The sequence below is a fragment of the Salmo trutta genome, chromosome 23 (assembly GCF_901001165.1).
Source record: "Salmo trutta chromosome 23, fSalTru1.1, whole genome shotgun sequence".
Taxonomy (NCBI): domain Eukaryota; kingdom Metazoa; phylum Chordata; class Actinopteri; order Salmoniformes; family Salmonidae; genus Salmo; species Salmo trutta.
The window spans coordinates 29,049,342-29,072,967 of record NC_042979.1 but is presented as its reverse complement, the minus strand read 5'-3'; the positions used below and the strand labels follow the sequence as shown (position 1 = coordinate 29,072,967).

Sequence of the window (23,626 nt, the reverse complement as noted above, 5' to 3'; positions counted from 1 at the left end):
TTCACCCCTCTCCCTCTCTGCGGGAGAGAGAGGGCGCTGTAGAGCAGACTCACTGTAACCTGATCCTTCGTATCCTCACAGGAGAGTCATGACAATATGAAGGTTTGGCCTGGAAAGGTTTTTTCTTCTGGTCACATACAGCTGATGTGTTGTGCACTGAAGTCCACAAGCGAAGGGAAAAGGTGAGAGGAGGAGAGTGCGTAGATGTGAGAAGGAATACAATGAGCAAAGATTTCATGCTGTTTGTATGTGGCTGCTATGAAAGTGAACTGTTATGTTTGTGTGTGTTCCAGGGTGTATTCATTCCACCAATGCTGTTGAAAAACATTTCTTAAACAGAAGCAAAAGGAATGAAATGGGGATAAACATACCTGAATTTGTCCAATAGAAACTCTCGTTTGCAACTGTTGGACTAATGATTTCATCCTAGATTAGCAAGATGCAGGCAAGAGTATGCAAGGTGGTATTGAATGTGTCACTGTCTGTCACCTTGATTACAAAAAAATGTATCTCAACCTATGTTGTAAACTTTCATTCATAAGCTAGGTTGTAGCAACCTCATGATGGGTATAGGGAGAATTTGAGTATCATGTAGTAGCCTAAACCTATCGATGTTACATTGAGCTGGGTGAATGAAATTTGAATGACAGTCATCCAAAATGTTTTAATAGAAATAAGGCCATGCTCATAAAAAAATGTATAATCCTCCCTCATCTTTAACGGCACCGACCGCCACTGCTGTAATGACAGGCTACATTTGCGCAGGAATTGTGTGCGTGTGTATGTGAGTCCTTGGTGCTTGGGGTCACCACCTTTGAACCACTCCTTTTAGGGGTTTGCGGGTCAAAAAGTTTGAGAACCACTGAGCTAGCAAATAGATTGCAGATTTACTACAGCTATATAGGATGGGTGCAGCGCAAATGTCAAATTCTAGGGAGAGAGGATTGCCATAAATAAATATGCAGCTCCCCAAAAATTGGTGATAAAGAATATGCAAGCTCACCAGCAATAGGGAAGAAAAGAGATGGAGGGGCTGGAAAGAAGAGAAGATAGATGAAGGGATGTGATAGAGGGGGGGAAAGAGTTGAAGAGAGCATTGATGAACTGGAGAGAGAGAATGAGAAAGGGAGGGTAAAGAAAGAGAGAGAGAAAGAGAGAGAGAGAGTGACAGAGAGAGATTAAGGCAGGGGTTGATATTGCAGTCAGTTCAACATTATTAATGGCAAAAGAGAGGAGAGGGAGGTATGACAGAATGAGTGTGAAGGGGGGATGAAGTCTCCACGGATAAATTATTTGACTGTATTAGTGATTTAAATACTTGGCCTCACAACTTCCTCCAGCTAAATCAAGACAAGACCAATGTTCTTATTGTTGGAGCCATATCACAGAGAGAGTATCTAGCCGCACATTTGAATTCACAGGCAATAAAGATAAAACACCAGGTAAAAAACCTAGGTGTTATTTTAGATTCTGAACTAAATTTCGAATCACACATTAGGACCAAAATAGTGTTTTACCACCTGAGGAACATTGCCAAAGTGTGGCCATTTCTCTCTCAGGCTGATACAGAGAGATTCATCCATGATTTTATTACAAGCAGGCTTGACTACTGTAATGCTCTCCTGTCTGGTCTACATAAGAAAGCCATTGGTCAACTGCAAAACATACAGAATGCTGCACGGGTACTGATCAAGACCAGACAGAGAGCACACATTACACCGGTTTTAAGGTCTCTGCACTGGCTACCTGTGAGTTTTATAATTAATTTTAAGATTCTTCTATTGGTTTTAAAATCAATCCACGATTGTGCACCCCAATACATGTCAGACATGCTTTTAAGTTATGTACCCAGTAAGGTCCTCTGGCACTTCCATTTGAACTATCCCAGAACCTGAGGGGGAACAAAACTGTGGACATATTTTAAAGAGATCTTAAAATACAGATTTTTAGCTTTGCTTTTCCTTGGGGTGCTGTTTAGTTGTTCAGTTTGTGTCGTTCTTTAGTTTTTTATCTTATGTTTGTTGTGTAGTATATATTTCAGATTTTATTTTCATTTTTTATTATTTTTTCCTGTAAAGCACATTGTGTTGCATTCCATGTCTGAAATGTGCTGTATAAATAAAGCTTGATTTGATTTGAAGGAGGGAGGGGGGAGGGATGAGAGGAGAAGTGATGTATGCCCCCTCTGGCATCTCTGAAATCCAATAATAACACTGAAGAATGGCCCGCAGATGGAAGGAGGGAGAGAGGGATGGAAAGAGGGAGAGAGGAATGGAAGGGTTGGACGGACAGAGACCAGACTGGGTGTAGAGGACTGTGTCCAGAAGGGGGCATCATTACAAAACATTGTCATAGTGAAGTGTATCTTTTCAATCTTTTCATTACCTTTATTCACAGTTTAAACAGGCTATTCCAGAAGGGGGGGGGGGATAATGTGTATGATATTAGGCAGTTATACTATATATTTACTGTAATAATGCAGACATCAAAAAATATAATTTCAGAGAACCTTTATTTTTGCTGTTTGGAGAACAATTTGGAAGAGTGAGTGTAGTCGCACATGCACACGCGCTTGCATGCACACAATGGGGTTGATGAGTAGTTATGATTGTGATCCTAGCCAGAACCATGCATCAGGTAACATCTAGCAGCCCAGCCAGGACACACACAAAGATAATAGATATATACCTTAACCAAGTCACTTCCAGGCCCCATATACTCATATACTAACTGTTCTCTCTCTCTCTCTCTCTCTCTCATTTCTAGGGCTTTATTGGCATGAGAAACATGTTTACATTGCCAAACAAAGTGGAATAGATAATAAACAAAAGTTAAAGAAAAACATTTTTTTTTTAAATTAACAGTAAACATTACACTCACAAAAGTTTCAAAAGAAACTGTGGTGACAGGTCAAACATCTTGCTGCTGTGATGGCATCACTGTGGTACTTCACCCAATAGATTTCTCTCTCTCGCTCTCTCATAACATTATATGACACCAGAGTCAGACACAGACATCTTTCTCCTCTGTCTAGCTCTTCTATTTCACCATCAACAAAAAGAGAGGGATAGAGGTGGCCAGACATGAGAGGTGGCCAGACATGAGAGGTGGCCAGACATAGATAGAAAAAAAGAGGAAGAGAGGAGGGGCAGACCCTAGACAATCTCATTAAATTGAGTAAAGAAGGAATGATTCAAAAGGGAGAGAAGGAGAGAGGGAGAGTGAAAGTGGCAGAGAGCCCAGCCCAGCTTAGTTTGGTCTGATAAAGACAGATACAGGTGGCCAAACGAAGGAAGGATGAGTAGAGCAAGGGAAAAGAATGGATGAGGAGGAGGAGAGAGGAGGGGTTGGGCCCAGACAATCTAATTAAGGAGAGGGCCGTGGTGTGACACAAGATGCATGAGTTTGGCAGCATCCATCCACTCTCTCCACACGAGCCTGTCTGGAGGGAGATGTATGGCCGCGTGTGTCAGTGTGTGTGTAGAGTCGTGTGAGTGTTCGTGGAAAAAATTAAAATTAAATACAAGGGTCAACTCAGATAGTCCGTGAAATATATTCTGGCAAAAATTACAGAGAGTAGCTTATTAGCAAAATATAACTTTATTGAGAGTGTGTGGGGAGAGGCCAGGACCCGGTTTCCTAATAGCGATGGAACTTCGGCTTATGAGTGTATTAATGATGCAGCGTTCCTACAACGGCCGAAGATGTAACAAGAGTTTCCCAAAACACTACGCAGAGAGAACGTTTGCTAAATGCGTAGTTAGACCATGTGTCGATACAATCGCTTCTCTTGGATCAGCTTTCTCCATTCAAATCTTACCTTAATGTACAGCGCCTTCAGAAAGTATTCACACCCCTTGACTTCTTCCACATTTTGATGTGTTACAGCCTGAACTCAAAATGGATTAAATTTAGATTTTTTTGTCTCTGACACACACACAATACCCCATAATGTCAAAGTGGAATTTTTTATTTTTTTATTTTTACAAATGAATTAAGACAACCCCTTTGTAATGGCAATCGGGGTCTACAGTCCATTACGGATTACGAAGGAAGACCTAACCATGATCTGCCCAACGATGCCTCTCTACCAGACGAACTCAATGCATTTTATGCATGCTTTGACAATAACAACATCAAGCTGGATGTGAAGGCCGTCACCGACCAAGTGGACTTGGTGACGCACTCTCCGAGGCCGACGTGAGAATGGTAGAGAGCATGCGCAGAACATCTGGCAGGCATGTTCACGGTAATGTTCAACCTCTCAGTCTGTAATCCACGTGTGTTAAGATGACCAGAATCATTCCTGTTCCTAAGAACTCTAAGACTTCATGCCACAATGATTACCGCTCTGTAGCACTCACTTCTGTAATCATGAAGTGCTGTGAAAGGCTGGTTATGGCACACATCAACTCCATCATCCCAGACACCCCAGACCCACTCCAATTTGCATACCGTCCCAACAGATCCATAGACGATGCAATCTCAATTGCTCTCCACACTGCCCTCACCAACCTAGATCAGAGGAATATCGATGTGAGAAGGCTGTTCATTGACTAAAGCTCAGCATTCAACACCATAGTGCCCTCCAAGTACATCACCAAGCTTAGGACTTGGGACTGAACACCTCCCTCTGCAACTGGATCCTGGACTTCCTGACGAGCCGACCCCAGGTGGTGAGGGTAGCCAACATCACCTCCACCACGCTGACCCTTAAAACAGGGGCCACACAGGGGTGTGTGCATAGTACCCTCCTGTACTCCCTGTTCACCCAACACTATTATCATTGCTGATGATACGACGGTGGTAGGCCTGATCACCGGCGATGAGTCAGCCTACAAGGAGGTGGTTAGTGACCTGGCAGTGTGTTCTTAGAGCAACAACCTCTTCCTCAACGTCAGCAAGAAGAAGGAGCTGATTGTGGACTTCAGGAAACGGGGGGGGGGGGGGGGTGGCGTGCACACCCCCTTCCACATTGACGGGGCGGCAGTGGAGTAGGCAGACAGCTTCAATTTCCTCGGTGTACAAATCATTAAAGACTTCAAATGGTCCAAACACACATGCACAGTCGTGAAGAAGGCGTGACAGTGCCTCTTCCCCCTCAGGAGGATTGAAAAGGTTAGGCATGGGCCCTCAAATCCTTAAAAGGTTCTACAGCTGTACAATTGAGAGCATATTGACTGGCTGCATCACTGCTTGGTATGGCAATAGCGCCGCCCAATTGCATGGTGCTACAGAGGGTTGTGCGACAACCTAGTACATTACTGGGGCCGAGCTCCCTGCCATCCAGGACCCATATATCAGGCGGTGTGAAAAGAAGGCCTGGAAAATCGTCAAACACCTCAACCACTCAAGCCATAGACTATTTTCTTTGCTGCCGCACGGCAAGAGGTACTGGTGCGTCAAGTCTGACACCAACAGGCTATTAACAACTTCTATTTCCTAGCATTATAACTGATAAATAGCTAAGAAAATAGCTACACAGACCGAGTTTCCCTTGCATCTTTATATACCTTTTATTTCAATATTTGCACTGTCTCTATGTACACTCACAGGGCCCTACACACTCACAGGGCCCTACACACTCACAGGGCCCTACACACTCACAGGGCCCTACACACTCACAAACACTGTCACTACCAACACACACACAAACACTCATGACATAATTTGCTCGCTCACACATAATATGATCATGCATTTATACTGACTCTGCACACCCGCACACTCAAATACAGGCAAGCTGCTGCTACTCTGTCTATCTTATATCCTATTTCCTTGTCCCCTTACCCCTATACATACAGCACCAGTCAAAAGTTTGAACACACCTACTCATTCCAGGGTTTCTTTATTTTTACTATTTTCTACATTGTAGAATAATAGTAAAGACATCAAAACTATGAAATAACACATATGGAATCATGTAGTACCAAAAAAGTGTTAAACAAATCTAAATATATTTTATATTTGAGATTCTTCAAAGTAGCCACCCTTTGCCTTGAGGACAGCTTTGCACACTCTTGGCATTTTGTTGGGTTACTACATGATTTCATATGTGTTATTTCATAGTTTTGATGTCTTCACTATTATTCTACAATGTAGAAAATAGTAAAAATAAAGAAAAAATCTTGAATGAGTAGGTGTGTCCAAACTTTTGACTGGTCCTGTATCTACCTCCATCACTCCAGTATCCCTGCATATGTAAATATGGTATTGGAAATGACTTTTTAAATATTTCCTGTATATATAGTATGCTTACTTACTTACTGTAAGTAAAAAGCCTAAGTAAGTGTCACGCCCTGACCTGAGAGAGCCGTTTTTCTCTGTTTGGTTAGGTCAGGGTGTGATATGGGGTGGGCATTCTATGTCATATATTTCTTTGTGTTTGGCCGAGTATGGTTCCTAATCATAGGCAGCTGTCTATTGTTGTCTCTGATTGGGAATCATACTTAGGCAGCCCTTTTTCCCACCTTCAGTTGTGGGATCTTGTTTTTGTACAGCTCTGTGTAAGCATGCAGAACGTAACGTTCGTTTTCCTTTTCGTTATTTTGTTTAGTATTCTGAGTTAAATAAAAGTAAACATGAGCACTTACCACGCTGCACCTTGGTCTCCTCCTTACGACGATCGTTACAGTAAGTCCACATAAGCTGCATGGACTCACTCTGTTTGCAATAATAGTGTTTAACATGTTTTTCTGATTGACTACCTCATTTCTGTACCCCACTCATACAATTATCTGTGAGGTCCCTCAGTTGAGAAGTGAAACACAGATTCAACCACAAAGCCAAGGGAGGTTTTCCAATATATTGCAAAGAAGGACACCTATTGGTAGATGTGTAAACAAATGTATATTGAATATCCCATGTTGAAGTTATTAATTACACTTTGGATGGTGTATCAATACACCCAGTCACTACAGATACAGGTGTCCTTCCTAACTCAGTTGCCGGAGAGGAAGGAAACCGCTCAGGGATTTCACCATGAGGCCAATGGTGACTTTAAAACAGTTACAGAGTTTAATGTCTTTGAAAGAACTGAGGATGGATCAACAACATTGTAGTTACTCCACAAGATTATCCAAATTAACAGAGTGAAAAGAAGGAAGCTTGTTCAGAATAAAAATATTCCAAATCATGTATCCTGTTTTAAAACAAGGCATTAAAGTAATACTGCAGAAAAATGTGATGAAGAAATTAACTTTTTCACACTGAATACAAAGTGTTATGTTTGGGGCAAATCCAAAACATTTCTGACTACATTTACATTTACATTTACGTCATTTAGCAGACGCTCTTATCCAGAGCGACTTACAAATTGGACTACCACTCTCCATATTTTCAAGCATGTTGTTGGCTGCATCATCTTATGGGTATGCTTGTCATCGTTAAGGACTGGGGAGTTTTTCAGGATAAAAAATAAACGGACTGGAGCTAAGCACAGGCAAAATCCTAGAGAAAAACCTGGTTCTGTTTGCTTTCCACCCGACACTGGGCAATGAATTCACCTTTCCGACCCGGGCTCGAACCAGGGACCCTTGCACACATCAACAACTGACACCCCATGAAGCATCGTTACCCATCGCGCCACAAAAGCCGCAGCCCTTGCAACGCAAGGGGAAACCCTACTTCAAGTCTCAGAGCGAGTGACGTCACCGATTGAAATGCTATTAGCGCGCACCACCGCTAACTAACTAGCCATTTCACATCGGTTACACTCACCCCCCTTTTGACCTCCTTTTCCGCAGCAACCAATGATCCGGGTCACGGCACCAATGTAACAGTGTAGGTTCCGTCCCTCTCTTTGCCCCGACCCGGGCTCGAACCAGGGACCCTTGCACACATCAACAACTGACACCCCACAAAGCATCGTTACCCATCGCGCCACAAAAGCCGCAGCCCTTGCAACGCAAGGGGAAACCCTATTTCAAGTCTCAGAGCGAGTGACGTCACCGATTGAAATGCTATTAGCGCGCACCACCGCTAACTAACTAGCCATTTCACATCGGTTACACTAGCAAGACAATAACCTAAAACATAAGGCAAAATATACACTGGAGTTGCTTACCAAGAAGACAGTGAATGTTCCTAAGTGGCTGAGTTACAGTTTGACTTAAATCTACTTAAAAATCTATGGAAAGATCTGAAAATGGTTGTCTAGCATAAAGTAGACAAAAACACACAATAAATAAAAATAAGAAAAACATGAAAGTAAGCATACTATATAGAGGTAGATATGTATCGGGGTAAGGTGACTAGGCTTCAGGATATCTGATAAACAGAGTAGCAGCAGTGTATATGATAATAGTATGTGTGTGTAGATTCAGTATAAATGGCTGCAACAAGCTCTCAGTCTCATGTCAGAATTAGACATTCATCCATGTTTCTCAAATATCAAATTTAAGGTTAAGTTTAGGCATTAACTCTGAAATATTAAGGTTAGGCATTAACTCCAAATGGTTAAGGTTTTGAACATGCAACCTTTGGCACTAGAGGCCATCCCCACCATTCCTGTCCACAACCCCCTAGAAAAACCCAAACCTACTTGAAGGTAACAGCGCTCACTGTTGCCCCTAGTGACCGGTTTCCACGTAATCTCCCGACATCCTCAGACATGGATGGACGTTGAATTCTGACTTGTATCACGGTTGACCTGGCGGATAAATGTGTGTGCATGTTATGTGTGTGAGCAAAGGTAAGGGTTAAGCAAATTATTTGTTTGTGAGCAAATTAAGTGTGCGTGTGTTAGAACATCAGTGTGCGTGAGTGTGTAGAGTCCTGTGATTCTGCATAGAGTGCAAAAATAAAAAATTAAATACAAGGGTCAACTCTGTCCGTTAAATGTATTCAAGCAAAAATTACAGACAAATGCCTATTGGCAAAATATAACTCAATTTATTGAACATGAAATTGATTTCAATATGATTCCAATATATAGGCCCATGTAGTTAACATCGGTTTTCATTTGAATCATCTTTTCATCCTTCATTTGTTTGTAACAATTATAAAGACTTTAGCAACTTTATGTACTTGTATTCAACTTCGTTCTGAAGTAAGGTGGTCACAATCAGACAGATAAACATCTTGATTCCATGTTTAGCAGAGATCTTCTGTGAATAAAGTGAAACGGAAGGGCACATTTTTTTTCTTCTGATTTATCATGGGGTGCTGCAGCACCCTCAACACACAAACTTCCCGTGGCAATGCAGCTCGGAGAATTAGCAATGTTCCTACTAAGGTTCTAACGATGAACTTAACCTTAAGATGCATTTGGGAAACTGGGCCCAGTTCACTGATGGATGGGAGGAAAGAGGGAAGAGAGGTGATTAGATAGCTGTGCTTATGCTTGACCTCCTCTACCCCAACACTTGTCCCTTCATCCAGACTGACAGAGATGGAGAGAGAGAGAGAGAGAGAGAGAGAGAGAGAGAAAGAAAGAAAGAAAGAAAGAAAGAAAGAAAGAAAGAAAGAAAGAAAGCTTCAATAAAAATGAGAAGCACAAAGAGAAAGAATGAGGATGAACAGAAGAGAATAATAAAGGAGGGAGGTAGGGAGGGAGAAAAAGAGAAGTTTGTTGAGATTCTGGCAGCGACACTGGGACTATCATTTCAATACATCAGGACAATGAATGAGGCTTTCAGCGAGCTGTAATAAGAATTTGATAAATCATGAGACCAGAATTAACCAGACGTCACAACAATGAGACTCCTCTGATGGATGGAGGGAGGGCCACGGCACAGATTACTCATAGAGGAGAGTGGGAAGGAGAAGGGGAGTAGAAGGGGAGGAGAGGAGGATGCATTGGGTCCAGCAAGGTCAAAACAGGGTCTGAGAGAGAGGAAAGGAGATGTGCCAGGCAAAGAGAGGGTAGAAGAAAGGGAGATAGGGATGGGAAAAGAGAGAGAAAAGAGGTAACAGACTGCAACTGAGAAGATATAGGACAGAGATAAGAAAGGTGGGGCAGTGAGAAATAAAGAGAGGAAGAGAGAGGGGGTGAGGGAGTGGACACTATGGGAGGCAGACATTATATCTGTCATATCTCTGGTAATGATCTTAGTAGTACTACAGTTATCCCAGAACAGTTTATCTCTCCCTCCCCTCTCCCTCCCTAACTCCCTCACACTCTGCCTCCCTCCACCTCCCTCCCTCTTGCCTTCCTTCCTTCCCTCCCTCTCTCCAGCCCTCCTCTCTCTCAGTCTGGATTTACATTTATTTATTTAATTTAACCTTTTTTTAACTAGGCAAGCCAGTTAAGAACAAATTCTTATCGTGACGACCCTCCCACTCTGTCTGCTGTATTTTCTCTTTGCTCTTGTTCCTTATTAGGATGCCGGTGGGCGGAGTTGGAAGGGTCGTCAGCTAAATGGCAAGCACCTGGGCCCGGGTGTGTCCCAGGATAAAGACACCTCTTCCACAGTCATTGGGGAGACTCTCTCCATGCAGACAGCTTGTTTTTGGTTGTGCTAGTTATGGTATCTAATAAATATATATTTTTGATACTCCTTGTCTCCACGTTGTCTCCCTTTTGTTGCGAACTCTGAGCCGGTTCGTAACAAGTGGGGGCTCATCTGGGATTTTGAACTTGTGTTTGGGAGAAAACGTGGAGGTATTGTTAAATTCTGTAGGTGCTTTGTTTGTATATTTAGTTAGTTTGAGTTTGGTGCTCAGTACTGGTTGCCTTTGTTTGTTTGGTTTGTGTGCTGCGTTGGAGAGAGTACATTTGGTTAGTTTCCAGGCCCTGCCCAGCCTGGAAACACTTGTTCTACTCGCTGTTGGGACATTGGTCTGAGGTGAGTACAATCAGCTGTGTACCTCGGTGGGAGATTTGGATAGGGTAGTGAAACTTACTACCTGGAGCTATAGCCTTTTTCCCCTGATAGGCTTAGCGACGTGTTTCATTTTGGAATATGTTGGGCATTGTTAATGTTTGTTATTTTTGTGTGGTGTCTGTGGACTGAGCAGTTGTCTCGGGGGCACATCCGTGGCTTGGTGGAATCTACCAGCGTGCTGGGGGGTTACTTCCTTGCCAGCGGGCTACAGTGCATAATTACCCACTGCTAATCTGCATGAAGACTAGGGTTGAGTTATTGTAGGTTTTGGGGAAAATCCATATCTCATCTCTTTTCTGTGGTGCCCGGTGTGATTGTATTTTCTCTTGTTGTGGTCTGGTGTGCTCAGCAGAACCGTTGGAGTGACTATGAACCGTTGGAGTGACTATGAACCGTTGGAGTGACTATGAACCGTTGGGAGATGTTTGTAGCTGATGTGGTCTCTTGTGTGCCCTGTTCCTGAGTGTTATGTGACTGACCATTGTTTTGTTTTGTCATGTTATAACTTTCCTGTTTCTTCCCTCCTGGTCTTGTGTTCTTCTTTCCTCTTAAACGTTGCTTCCTGTGCACAAAGGTTGCTGAGGTCTGGGGAGAAGGCGGTTGGCTGGGGCAAGTGGAAGGTGAACATGTAACCCCTCATCAATGTGGGACGCAGGGGCCTGTGTCAGTTTGGGACGCAGGGGCCTGTGTCAGTTTGGGACGCAGGGGCCTGTGTCAGTTTGGGACGCAGGGGCCTGTGTCAGTTTGGGACGCAGGGGCCTGTGTCAGTTTGGGACGCAGGGGCCTGTGTCAGTTTGGGACGCAGGGGCCTGTACGTTGTTCCGGGGCCCTTGTTGGTCCCCGGTTTTATGGGGGGGTGTGTGACGACCCTCCCACTCTGTCTGCTGTATTTTCTCTTTGCTCTTGTTCCTTATTAGGATGCCGGTGGGCGGAGTTGGAAGGGTCGTCAGCTAAATGGCAAGCACCTGGGCCCGGGTGTGTCCCAGGATAAAGACACCTCTTCCACAGTCATTGGGGAGACTCTCTCCACGCAGACACCTTGTTGTTTTGTTTGTGCTAGTTGTGGTATCTAATAAATACATATTTTTGATACTCCTTGTCTCCCTTTTGTTGCGAACTCTGAGCCGGTTCGTAACATTATTTACAATGACTTCCTACCTGGCTGAGGGATGTTTATTTAATGAGCGCAGTCTGTGGAAGGGGTAATGGAATCTTCCTTAACACCATTAACCATGAGGCTTATCAGCACTGCTCTGCTCTGCTCTGCATGGGGACACACGTCAGCACACTGCACCCCTTTGTTCTCTACACCAGTGTGCTCTACACCAGTGTGCTCTACACCAGTGTGCTCTACACCAGTGTGCTCTACACCAGTGTGCTCTACACCAGTGTGCTCTACACCAGTGTGCTCTACACCCCTCCAGTACCCCAACAGAACACATTTTATTGTAGCCCTGGACAAGCACACCTGATTCAACTTGTCAACTAATCATCAAGGTCTCAATCAGTTAAATCAGGTGTTTTTGTTTGGGGCTACAGCCAAAACGTGTTCCCTAACACAGGTCTGGGATCAGATTACCCATGTAACTGCAGCCTAACCCTGAGTGTGAGGTTTTACAAACAGTGGTAAAAAGCTAAAAGTGACTAGAGAACAGTACTAAAGGGGTAACTGTTTATGTTGTTGCTAAGTTGACATGGAGGACAGTCATGTGATAAAGGGTTAGGAGGACTAGAGTAAGTTATGGTTAGTATTAGTTCAAGTACAAGTTATAGTTTACTTGCCATATTCCAGTTCAAGTTTATTGGCCATATCCAAGTAACATTTTGCCATATGTAATAAGTACATTGGAAATAGAGCTCTCCCATTAAAACAGCCTTACAGTAGAGAGGTCTGATGATGGCTACACAGCCATGTAAATGAGCCCTAGTTCTCATCAGTCATCCTGCCAGTCTCTCAGTCCCATTAGAATTATGACCATAATTGGCCCATGTATCCTCAGGCTACTGACTCCTCTACTCTCTGATGGATCTACTTACAGCCCTACTCAGCCCAGCTACTCAACACTACACTACGTACGTGTGTGTGTGTGTGCGTGCATGTGTATGTGTGTGTGAGCTGGGTTGGACTGGTGTGTGTGATGTCCTATGATCTGATTTGTTGTGATCACCACAGGACTGTGTACTGCGGATCAGAAAGATCCCAATCCCTTTGTGATCGAGTGGATCCCAGACATCCCACACTTTAATACTATTAGTAAATTAGCCAAACTGAACAGAACGAGACAAAGCATGGCTTCATGACCTATAGTAATACTGTACCCTGGACACAATGTCTGAGTGGGAGAAACAAGCAAATAGAGAAGAGAAGAAATGTCTCTCATATGAAGCTCACTGAGATACTAATGGTCCTTATGAGAGTACAACATCACAACAATATAAATGGTTTTAATATAATTTTGAACATACATGTTTTGCCATTCTTCTTAGTACATGTTCTCACCCCTCAACCTCTCCGTATCTCCTCCTCTCACCTCACCCCTTCACCTCACTATATCTCTTCCACTCTCTGTAGGGGCCTTGTTGTAACAGATAAACGGTTGAGTTAACCTATTGAGAGCCACCGTCACATTTTGGACTTCTAACTCCTTTAAAACAATGTTTTTGATGGGTTGTACCGTTGGATTAGTCTATTTCTTCTGCATCTGCTGATACCAACCAATAGTCTGTGATTAATGAGGGCTGAGTTAGAGCGGTGTTTGTGAGACAAGGGCAGGTCCCGAAGGGGTCCGGGGGCGGTTCTTCTCACAAAAACGTCTGAAGAGTCCAAATGGTTTGAGCTAAAAACTACTATGACCCAATATATGAAAACCTGAGACTCTCACGAACACGCACGTGTACTGCTCTATGAATCTCAGAAGCCACACAAGAGTTGTAAGAAGGTAAGGGGTTCCTCTACATAGAAGATCACAGGAAATCCCAGGACATAGTGTCTATAATACTGTAATAGGCTCCCATACTTGTTGTCGCAAACTACAAACTCCACACAGTTGTTACTGACGAATACAATATTAATTTCTCATAGAGCAAACAATTTCTGTATTGTTATAAATACATTTTTATCAGGTTTTTGCTTAGAAGACCTTACTGGTTTGACATTAGTCAATAAAACTCATTAATGCAACTGTTTTGTGTTGTACTTGTAACCCTGGTTGTTCTGAAAAATAAAATTGTCAAATACTTCAATGTGATACAAAATATGAGGGCAGAACAAGCAGATTAATAAAATTGGTGAATTTCAACTTGTTTTTCTGTGGGAAGCCTGGTTATAATGCAGGAAAACATGTCGGATAAATGGTGCTGTAATGGGACAGAGAGAGAGAGGAACACAGGGTCAGAGAGGATCATACAAACTAGGGATGAGTAGGGTCACCACTGAACCCAGCACCCCCTCACTAACCACCAACATTCCAGAGAGAGAGAGACAGAGAGAGAAAAAGAGAGAGGGGGAAGAAGGGTGGAGAGAGAAAGAAAGAGGGCAGTGAGGGAGGGAGAGAGAGAGTAGGAGGTATTGGCAGGTGAGTGATGTGTGATTGGGTTGGTTGGTTTAATGATTGACAGCCAGGCCTTAGAGGTCAGTAGTTAAGTGATCCACTGAGTCTCAGAGGTACTGATAGACATCTGCTAATCACTTCATTGTCTCAGTGTTCTTTAATTAGACTGTGGGTGAATCTCAAATCTCTATACACCTCTCTGAAGTCTGCACTTGCTCGCTCCCCCTCTTGGATTGGATTAAGTTGAAGGGCCTAGAGGGAGTGTCCAGAGGAAGTGTAAAAAATGTTGCACGTAGTACCTGAACATGTATTAAATAATATAAATATGTCCAGTATCTCCATCTCGACCACCTGCAGGTTTTCCCTGTATGGTTTGAGTGTGAGCACCCTTTGGATTCCATTTAGTTTTTTACCCTTTTACCCGCGTACTATATAGCCTTGGCGCAGACTGACACTCATTTTCTCTGTAATTCAGAAGAGCAAGGCTAAGAGAGAGCTGTCGTCTCAGTGTGTTGTAGGCTGGCGTTGACACAGAGACACACACACGCGCACACACACAGTCACAGAGCGCTGGCTCCTCACAATTCCATCATTAAGGGTCACATACACACTAGTGCGCACACAAACACACACTGCACACCAGCTAAAATAATTTTGTGACCCTGAGATTTGAATCATATTCTACTTGACATGCGGCCTTCGCTCCAATTCTTCTACCAATATAATTCTCTCCCTCCCTCCCTCTTTCCAGCTCGCTCCTTCATCCTCATCCAACTTTCAAGCTCGTTTTCATGCTGTCAAACAGGATGTTTTTCTTCTCTCGCTTAGTTTCATTCAGTGTTAGTGTCACACACTCTTGTGGAGGTTGTCTCCTGAGGGTCTGAGAGGGAGGACGAATAGGGCCGGGAGCCATGGATGTTCTGACACCCACACACACCTCTGATACTCTAATGTCCTCCTCCTACTCTGTATATCACTCATTTGGCATGTGGTTCACTAAGGAGAATTAACTGAATCAATTAGTTCATGTAAAAGTGGATCTTATTCTGAGACTGTGTGGTTATGATAATATCCTGAGAAGGAGTGTGTAATTGAAATGAGCTGTCTGTTCATCGGGGGATGGAGCCATGGCCAAACATTGGACAGTCACGTTTCTATAAAGCAAAACATAATTTCTCTCTTCCGTAGGCACTAGTCAAGTTTGTGGAACACTGGTGTGAAATTGTTAGCCAATGTCGCCACCTGGTGGACAAAGACTAAGCTCAACACTTTGGCTGAAAAACAAGCAACGTCTAGGACACAAGTGTGCACGCTCTTTTTATCAGTAAAATAAGTAATGTAAAGGATGGGAGGGAGCGATGCTAAGAAATAGAAAAAGTTGATTTTCAGAGAAATACTGTCTATTCTCAAGGTCAATGAATGTATTAATCCACACTACAAACAAACAAAAAGAAAACAAACCATTAAGTTATTCTGTAACTACGGGCACAAACGTAAATATTCTAATCGACAGTGAATTAGATCGCTACACACCAGAAAGTTCTTATTCATTATACACCACTTATAAATGCACACACACACGTAAAGGGTAATCAATCAGATGGCATTCATTTAGAACCCTTCAGACACACACATTAGCCTCACACACGTTTGTCAGTTGATGATCTCAATGACTTGATATTACATTCAGATGCTACTTCTTCGCAGAGTAGCTAATGTTATCAAGCACCTGCGATTTGATACATAGAAGTCATGTAATAGCGTGAATTAACAGAAATCCATGTTAGCTGCAATGGAAGGGACAGAGGGTAACTTTGGGAGAAGAGTGTACAAACAGTGATATAAAAAATACAATTCTTGGCCATCAGCAGCACTCTTTCACATCTCTTTCCTTCTCTCAAAATGTTCCCCCCCTCATTTCTCCCTCTTTCCCTCTCTAAAAAACAGTCGCCCCTCATCTCCCTTTCTAAAAACAATGCTCTAGACTTTCATAATTCCCAGAACTATTAACTAACAGATTCTCCAGTGATTTCTCATGGGACAGTTGCCTGTGGAACTTTTTATTTGGGAAGGGAGGTCTCTGATGATGACTTGCAACCCACCCTCTCTGTCCCCCCTCCCGCTCCGGTGCGCCTCGGCGTTCCATCGCAGTATTCCGTCTGTCCTCCATGCTGGTGACCATACTGGAAGCGGATGCGGAGCTCTCCGACGCGACAGCGAGGCAGGATGTCTGGGATCCACTCGATCACAAAGGGAGTGGGATCCTTCTGATCTGCTGTACACAGTCCTGTGGTGATCACAACAAATCAGATCATATGACATCACACATAGCAGTTCAGTCCAGCTCTCACACACACACACACACACACACACACACACACACACACACACACACACACCGACTTGGAGAAAGGTGCGTAGCTCCAGGGGTCGTATGGCCTGGGATCTGTCCGTCCGGCTGTAGCCCTCAGTGGGGTCAGGAGGAAGAGGCTCGGGACAGCGGAACGGAGAGTAGGAACCATCACTGTTCTTCACAAAACTCTGGGTCAACTCCAGGGGCAGCTAGACAGACAGAGGAAGACAGAGAGTGGGAGAAGGATGCATGGTGAGATAGTATGTTTTGGTCTTAGTCACTCTAACACCCTGTGGTAAATACGTGACACGAGCAGTCTGAAGACCGTGTGAGTGGATGAGATGAAGGAGGGAGATGGGGAGGAGTGAAGAAGAGAGAGCTGACCTCTGGGGTGTCGAAGATGCGTTTCACCTGCATCAGGTTGGTGATGTGCCAGGTGTACTTGGGGAAGGAGCCATGGTGCAGATCATCATTCCTCACAAACGCTGACCAAACAAAACAAAAAGATAACAAACCATGTTTCCCTTGTAACTTATCCTAAAAGTGGTGGTTACTTTAGGGTTATGTTTGGTGTTGGGTTAAGGTTTACCTGTAGTTGCGTTAGGGTTAGTCTCGTGAAGCCATCTTTCCAAATCTCATCTTGATGACACAAATATTGGAAGTCTGGAGAACTTCAGTATTGGATTTTGCATTTGAATGGGAGTGCTGGCTGTTAACGCTCACATTTGATTGTCTCAGAGTAGAAATTAAAATGAGTTGTTTTTTCCTAGTTTTGTTTGTGCCTCTTTTCCTACCGGTTAGACAACATTTTAGTAGCCTATGCTGCCTTCTTTTTTGTATCGTATGCTAGTTAGCTTGTTGCAAGCCAGAACATGTTTTAGAAACATAGCCTCTGTTTGGAGCTCCACCCAATCAAAATGTTTGATTGATTTGATAGGTGGCAATGTGTCACTAGCATTCATCTAGACTCCACCGTATTTTTGGCATCTTTCTGCAGACAAGTTCCCCAGGAGTTCGGAACAATGTAAACAAAGCCTGGGTGTCCGAGGCTGTTAGGGTTAGAGTAGGCTCATTTGTAGCGTTATACAGTGAGCTCCAAAAGTATTGGGACAGTGACAATTTTTTGATGTTGTTTTGGTTTTGTACTCCAGCATTTTAAAAGATACAATGACTATGAGGTTAAGTCAGCTTTAATTTGAAGGTATTTTCATCCATATGGTGGGAAACAGTTTAGAAATTATGGCACTTTTGGTACATAGTGCCCCCATTTCAGCGGACCAAAAGTATTGGTACCCTCAAATTAAAGCTGACAGTCTGGACTTTAACCTCATAGTCATTGTGTCATTTAAAATCCAAAGTGCTGGAATACAGAACCAAAACAACAACAAACAAGGGTCACTGTCCCAGTACTTTTGGAGCTCATTATAGTTGAATTAGGGATGGCGTTGGGTTGTGGTTAAGGGTTACCTGAGGTAGCATTGGGCAGCCGTCTCTTCTTGGAGCCCAGGGACAGACGATACTGCAGGGCGTTGAAGAACACATGGGGGACGTGGAACACCAGAGGCTCCGGCTTACCTGGAGACAACAACATCTTTATCATCATCATCAATAAGACAAACACACAGGGACGGAGGGCTGTGTGTGTGTGTGTGTGTGTGTGTGCGCTTTACCATCAAACTGGTAGTGCATGGTCTGGTGGATCCTCTCTGTAACGCTGGCTAGCCACTGCTGGAAGCCCAGGGTCACCAGGCTCTCATCCACAGGCTGGCTGCTCCCTGACACACACACACACGTCATAATTAATTAAAAGAGACAGAATAATATAATATTACCTTTTAATGCTCAAGAATTTGTGGTTTATTGGATACCGTTAAGAGGCAGAAAGGCAGTGAGAAAGGCAGTGAGAAAGGCCGTAAGAGACAGAAAGGGAGGACAGATGGACAGGACAGAGGCACTGGGTAAGACACAGAGCGACAGACAGAAAGCAGGCAGGCTGCACCTGCGTTCTTCAGCCCAATAGAAACAGGAGCACAATGACCAGGAGGTTTCCTCTGAAAAGGTCTCCTCTACCCATCCTACCCCCACCCACCCTACAGGACATACAGCTGAACGGAGGGAGGAGAGAGAAGAGAGGAGGGACTTACAGGGGAAATGAAGAAGAAAGGAGTGAGAGGAAAAAGAGGATAGATGGTCACAGAGAAGGACAGATTGAGAGAAAAAAAATTGTGCTCAGGCAGATTTCAAAGAACATAAAGAAGGTCCTATTTTCATGATGAGGCACTCGCACTTCTATTGGATGAACAGTGTGATTGACAGGGCAGCTCACCAATGAGGTGCTCTTCCAGACGGAGTCTCTTGGTTTTGTGAGCGGTGATTGGTTCAGGCAGCTGAGGTGGGCTGGAGCCACAGAGGACTGTGCAGTCAGCATTCTGTTGTACACCTGCAGTACAGATGACAACAGAGTCTCCTACAGGTACTGCAGTGCACATATACATACACCATGACATATTACACAAAGATCACACACACCAATCCCTCTCCTAGGGACCTACCATTGGAGCTGTAGTTGATGAAACCTGTGAACTCTGAGGCCAGTTTCTCGTCGCTGGTAAAGGCGCAAACACAGGCATAGAAGTGGAGGCAGAGGTATGGAGCTGTAGGGCCAGCATCAGCACCAGGCCGAGAGTTGGAGTCAGGTAAGACACCACTTGAGGACCCTCTCACCTCCCCATCCTGGGAGGTCTCCACAGTCACTCTTCCCCCTGCCGTACCTCCTCTGACACCCCCCTGACAGGAACACTGAAACACAGCCCCCTCTCTGACCTTCCCCTTCCCCCCAGCAGCAGACCCCCCCGCGCCTACAGTTAGGTGCAGAAGCCCAAGAGGATGACTTGGTCCACTGTGACATTTCACCACCAGAGTATCTTTGTTCACCCGCTGAACCAGGGGTCCCGGGGACTCAGTAGCCAACCTCCAGAGCTCTTCCCTGGCCTCGGCTGAGGCCTGAAGCCCCTCCAGGATAGAGCTCTTCAGGGGGAGAGGGGTGGCCTGCACCTGGCACTCCATAGCCTGCTTCACGTGGACACAGGGAGTGACGGAGTTAGACAAGCCCTGCTTGGAGGGGGGGTTAGTTAGAACAGCTGCCTGCTGTGATTGGCTCTGGCCTGACCTTTGACCGTTGGCATGGCGGCAGGTGGGCAGGAAGCAGCGGCCCATGTTGACCCGTGTCAGTAGAGTCGCCCCTTCACTCGTGGCAATGGCCGTATCCGTGGGGACAAGCTCTATGAACCCCCGCTGTGTTGCAGCCGCTCCCACCCCTCTCACTCGCTGACAGACAGAGAACACCTGCGCACCTCCACCTGAGGATTCACCACCTCTTCCTTCATCCCCCTCTTCATCTTCCCCTCCTCCGTCAATCACCACCCGCACCACCTCCATCGCCCCTCTCTTGGCCCCTCTGCCTCCCCCCACAGCCCCCCCATCTCTGAAGACAATTCCACAAGCCTTGTTCTTGCAGCTGAGCCCACGGGTGCCATTGAAAACGCCACACTGGGGGCACTTCCTGATCCCTCGTAGGGTGGGCTTGCCCAGATTGGACAGAAAGGAGGGGGTGGTGCTGATAGCAGTCTTCTTGCTACTCTCTCTCTGCTTTGAGCAAAGGTTGGGGGGTGTAGGGGCAACCACCGACGCAGGAGGTGAGGTCACTGCCACGCCAGACTCCATTTGGGCAGCCGGTCTCCACTGGCAGTTGGCCTGAAGTCTGGAAGACAGAGTAGGTCTGAAAAGAGAACAGATACAGCCTGATTTAATTTCAGCAAGTAGATATTACTCTAATCAATGTGATCAAAAAATAACTTAGGCCATAATGCAATCTTTTGTTCCAGTCAAGCCTTTGTAGGCCTTTATCGAGTTTCCTTATGTAATCAGAAATACGTGTTGTTTCTTTACAAAATGTGACAAATCATTTATCATAAAAAACTGTTACTTTTCAACACATGTAACTGTGATAAGAAAGGAATAGAAAAGCCAATTTATGTAGGATGACATTGTTCCTGAAGCGAACAATAACGGTGCGTAAAATGGGTCCATAATTATACCAGACGCATCGCAATCTACTGCTCCGCGCCTGTGTTTGGACCATGACCGGTTACAGCTGGGTGCATACCTGTTTTTTTCACTACCTATAATCCTGGTGCTGTATGGTCGTTCCAGTTTTCATACACAAACCTCCTCTTCCCCTCGACCGTCGCCATTCCTCCTTACATCCGTGTCTCCGCATTGCGCCTGTAACGAGCATCCTGATTGGGTAGGGTGTTGGACAATGACTTATACATAAAGTAGATGTTTAATCCACCGCACGTCCATCTTGGTACTCCCCCACGGTTGTAAAATAGTAATGGCTTATGGCGTATTTTTGTAAGCACTAACTCCACGGATAGCAAAGATCTATAACTAGCTCATTGTTCTACCTCCGCAAAGGTTCATTGGACAAAGCCTATGCGGAAATGAATGGTGTTTTTGGATAAATGCTGAAAATAAATGACGTGGTAAACACAGGTTTAAACCATACTCTGATGGGGCTAGTATTACTATTGAACGTCGGTTATGTAATAATAACCCCAGCATGTCCGTTTTTCCAGTGGACGATTTGGAGGGGATTAGTTTTACCAAACGGCCCCTGTAATTATTGGGGGTTTTCTCATTGTCAATTGACCATTATGACGGAAACTCAGAGGCTCTTCTAGGCGTGAAGATATCTTAAATGTCTAGGCATAACCTACTATTGGCCTAATGGCCTTCAGTTCTGGGAAAGTCAAAATAATATTGCATATCAATAATAACCATAAACGGTACCCTATGCAGACATGTAATTACCTGACGTATTTGGCAATGTATCAATTTATTGGCACAATATCGTCCACTTCATATTTTAAAAGAGAAGTATGGCACTAGAAAGGTTTATATGTGACAAAACAGATAATTCATCTGTAAGCTAGTGCTTTATTTTAAGCATAAATTTGTTCCTCATGTTCATACCCAAACTGGGTGCAGCACCAAACTCTGTAATATCCCTAAAAACACAGGAATGACGATTCGCCCAGGATAAGTATTATCAGAAGACCTCGGAGTTTGCCGAAAAACAGTCGGACAAAACTAAATTAGGGATGTGGTGATTAGTGCTCGTGGACATAATTACAATATCTGAGCTCCCCAGTAAAACGTATTCTGTCCGAATATGGCTTTATAAGATCTTATACATTTTGTTCTAGGATAATCTTCATCGGATGTCACTTTGTTAATTTTGAAGCATTTATGTAATTTTAAAAAGCACATAAAGGCTTCATATCTCAAAAAGTTCAGGTTAACAAACTGACATCTCAGAGAACAAAACGTATATCATCTCTTAAACTTGTGATAACCTCAGACCTTGTTTTCGGCATTTATCCCAAAAACCCTATTCTTTCCCCATTCATTTCCACCATGGGAATTGCTGAATGAACCAGAGGTAACTCATTTCCGGGTTTTAGGACTACAAACTGGCGAGCTCTATAGAAACACATTTAATGACTACATTTTTTTGCCACGTTTATTCTATTACAGACACCTTCATGCAAATACTTTTAAATTGTGAGCTATACATGAAAATAAAAAATATAAAAGTCTTTAAAATATATTTGTTTTAGGTCAATGTTACCGTCCCCACAACAAACAATTTTTTGTTTTTTTGTTGTCGTTCTGCCCCTGAACAAGGCTGTTAACCCACTGTTCGAAGGCCGTCATTGTAAATACGAATTTGTTCTTAACTGACTTGCCTAGTTAAATAAAGGTACAATTAAAAAATGCATTCCTATGGAGGACTGCTCCTACTGGGGAGTGCAAATATGGCTGACCAGTGGCTTCAAAGACACTCAAATGGTCACTACATAGCATCAGCAATAAAATGTTTGTTGCCACGTTCACATGCTAGTCAGATCTAGATAACTTGGACATTTTCGACATGCTATATGGTTGGCGTGTTCAACCAGTTTGGAAATCAGATATTTCCAACTAGCAAGTGAAGGCAGCCTATATACACACACACACATTATTGGTGTTGGTCACAGGGCCGAGATGAAAGCCCTTTTCAGAGAAGAGAATCAAGTGACATGTAGTTTCTATCTTGTTCATACCTGTAGATCAGAAATTCAAACACAGCTTGGGTCAAAAGTGTATGTAATGCATGTAGGTCTTCCTGCTCTTGTAATTCCAGTTTCTGTTACTTACAAAAGGTGTTATCTGATGACAAAAATCAATGGATCGGAATACTACAAGTAGGAAAGCTCATTGTAAACAAAAAAGCATTTAGTTGCAAGACTGGACCACCTCTCCCAATACTCAACTCAAGCCTGTAAAAACACAGTAACAAGAAGTGTGATGGAGATAGAAATATGATCCGTTTCCACTAGCAATGTTTATAAGCATCAGCATTTTAATGGGACAAAGCAAGAACACGTTATAGCATCAGCAACATAACCCCACCCCCAAAACATAAGGTCTATCTTTAGGCACTGCCTACTCTATGATAAATTGGTTGGTTAAAATTAAATTAACTCAAAATAAGGCAACACAATGGGTCTCATCCAACTGTATTATTTAAACAACTCCATGGGGGGGGGGCACAGTGCAAAATTATGATCCATTCAAGTTTTATTTTTACGTTTGATAACTATTTACTACTTTGTCATAAAAAAAACACCAAAAAGTTCAATATTTAGGTTTTATACACAGAATAACTTTAATTCTACATTACTTTCAGTATAGATCATTTTTGCACTGCCGGTCGCTCTCCTTAGGCCCCTGGAAGAATCAAATGTTGCACTGTCCCTACATTGTAATGGACCAGCATTTAGCAGTGA

At 43.8% G+C, this 23,626-nt stretch overlaps 1 protein-coding gene across 1 annotated transcript; it reads right to left on the bottom strand.

Annotated features, from left to right (window-relative positions):
- Positions 1-15,765: 15,765 nt before the first annotated feature.
- On the bottom strand, positions 15,766-21,029 carry c23h2orf42 (chromosome 23 C2orf42 homolog). The gene is made up of 8 exons (XM_029710651.1): positions 20,896-21,029; positions 19,283-20,508; positions 19,057-19,170; positions 18,401-18,505; positions 18,198-18,305; positions 17,115-17,215; positions 16,777-16,939; positions 15,766-16,664 (listed from the first exon to the last, which is right to left on the bottom strand). Exons 2-8 carry the CDS (start codon positions 20,451-20,453, stop codon positions 16,438-16,440), a joined length of 1,989 nt encoding a protein of 662 aa, XP_029566511.1. The 5' UTR covers positions 20,454-20,508; positions 20,896-21,029; the 3' UTR covers positions 15,766-16,437.
- Positions 21,030-23,626: the final 2,597 nt, after the last annotated feature.

What these genes read in the sequence shown, in the direction of transcription:
- c23h2orf42 (XM_029710651.1), bottom strand. Translation starts at nt 20,453, where the DNA reads ATGGAGTCTGGCGTGGCAGTGACCTCACCTCCTGCGTCGGTGGTTGCC. An exon ending in CATCAACTACAGCTCCAATG is followed by an intron (nt 19,171 to 19,282) that starts GTAGGTCCCTAG and finishes TCTGTACTGCAG; the next exon opens with GTGTACAACAGAATGCTGAC. An exon ending in GCATCTTCGACACCCCAGAG is followed by an intron (nt 16,940 to 17,114) that starts GTCAGCTCTCTC and finishes CTGTCTGTCTAG; the next exon opens with CTGCCCCTGGAGTTGACCCA.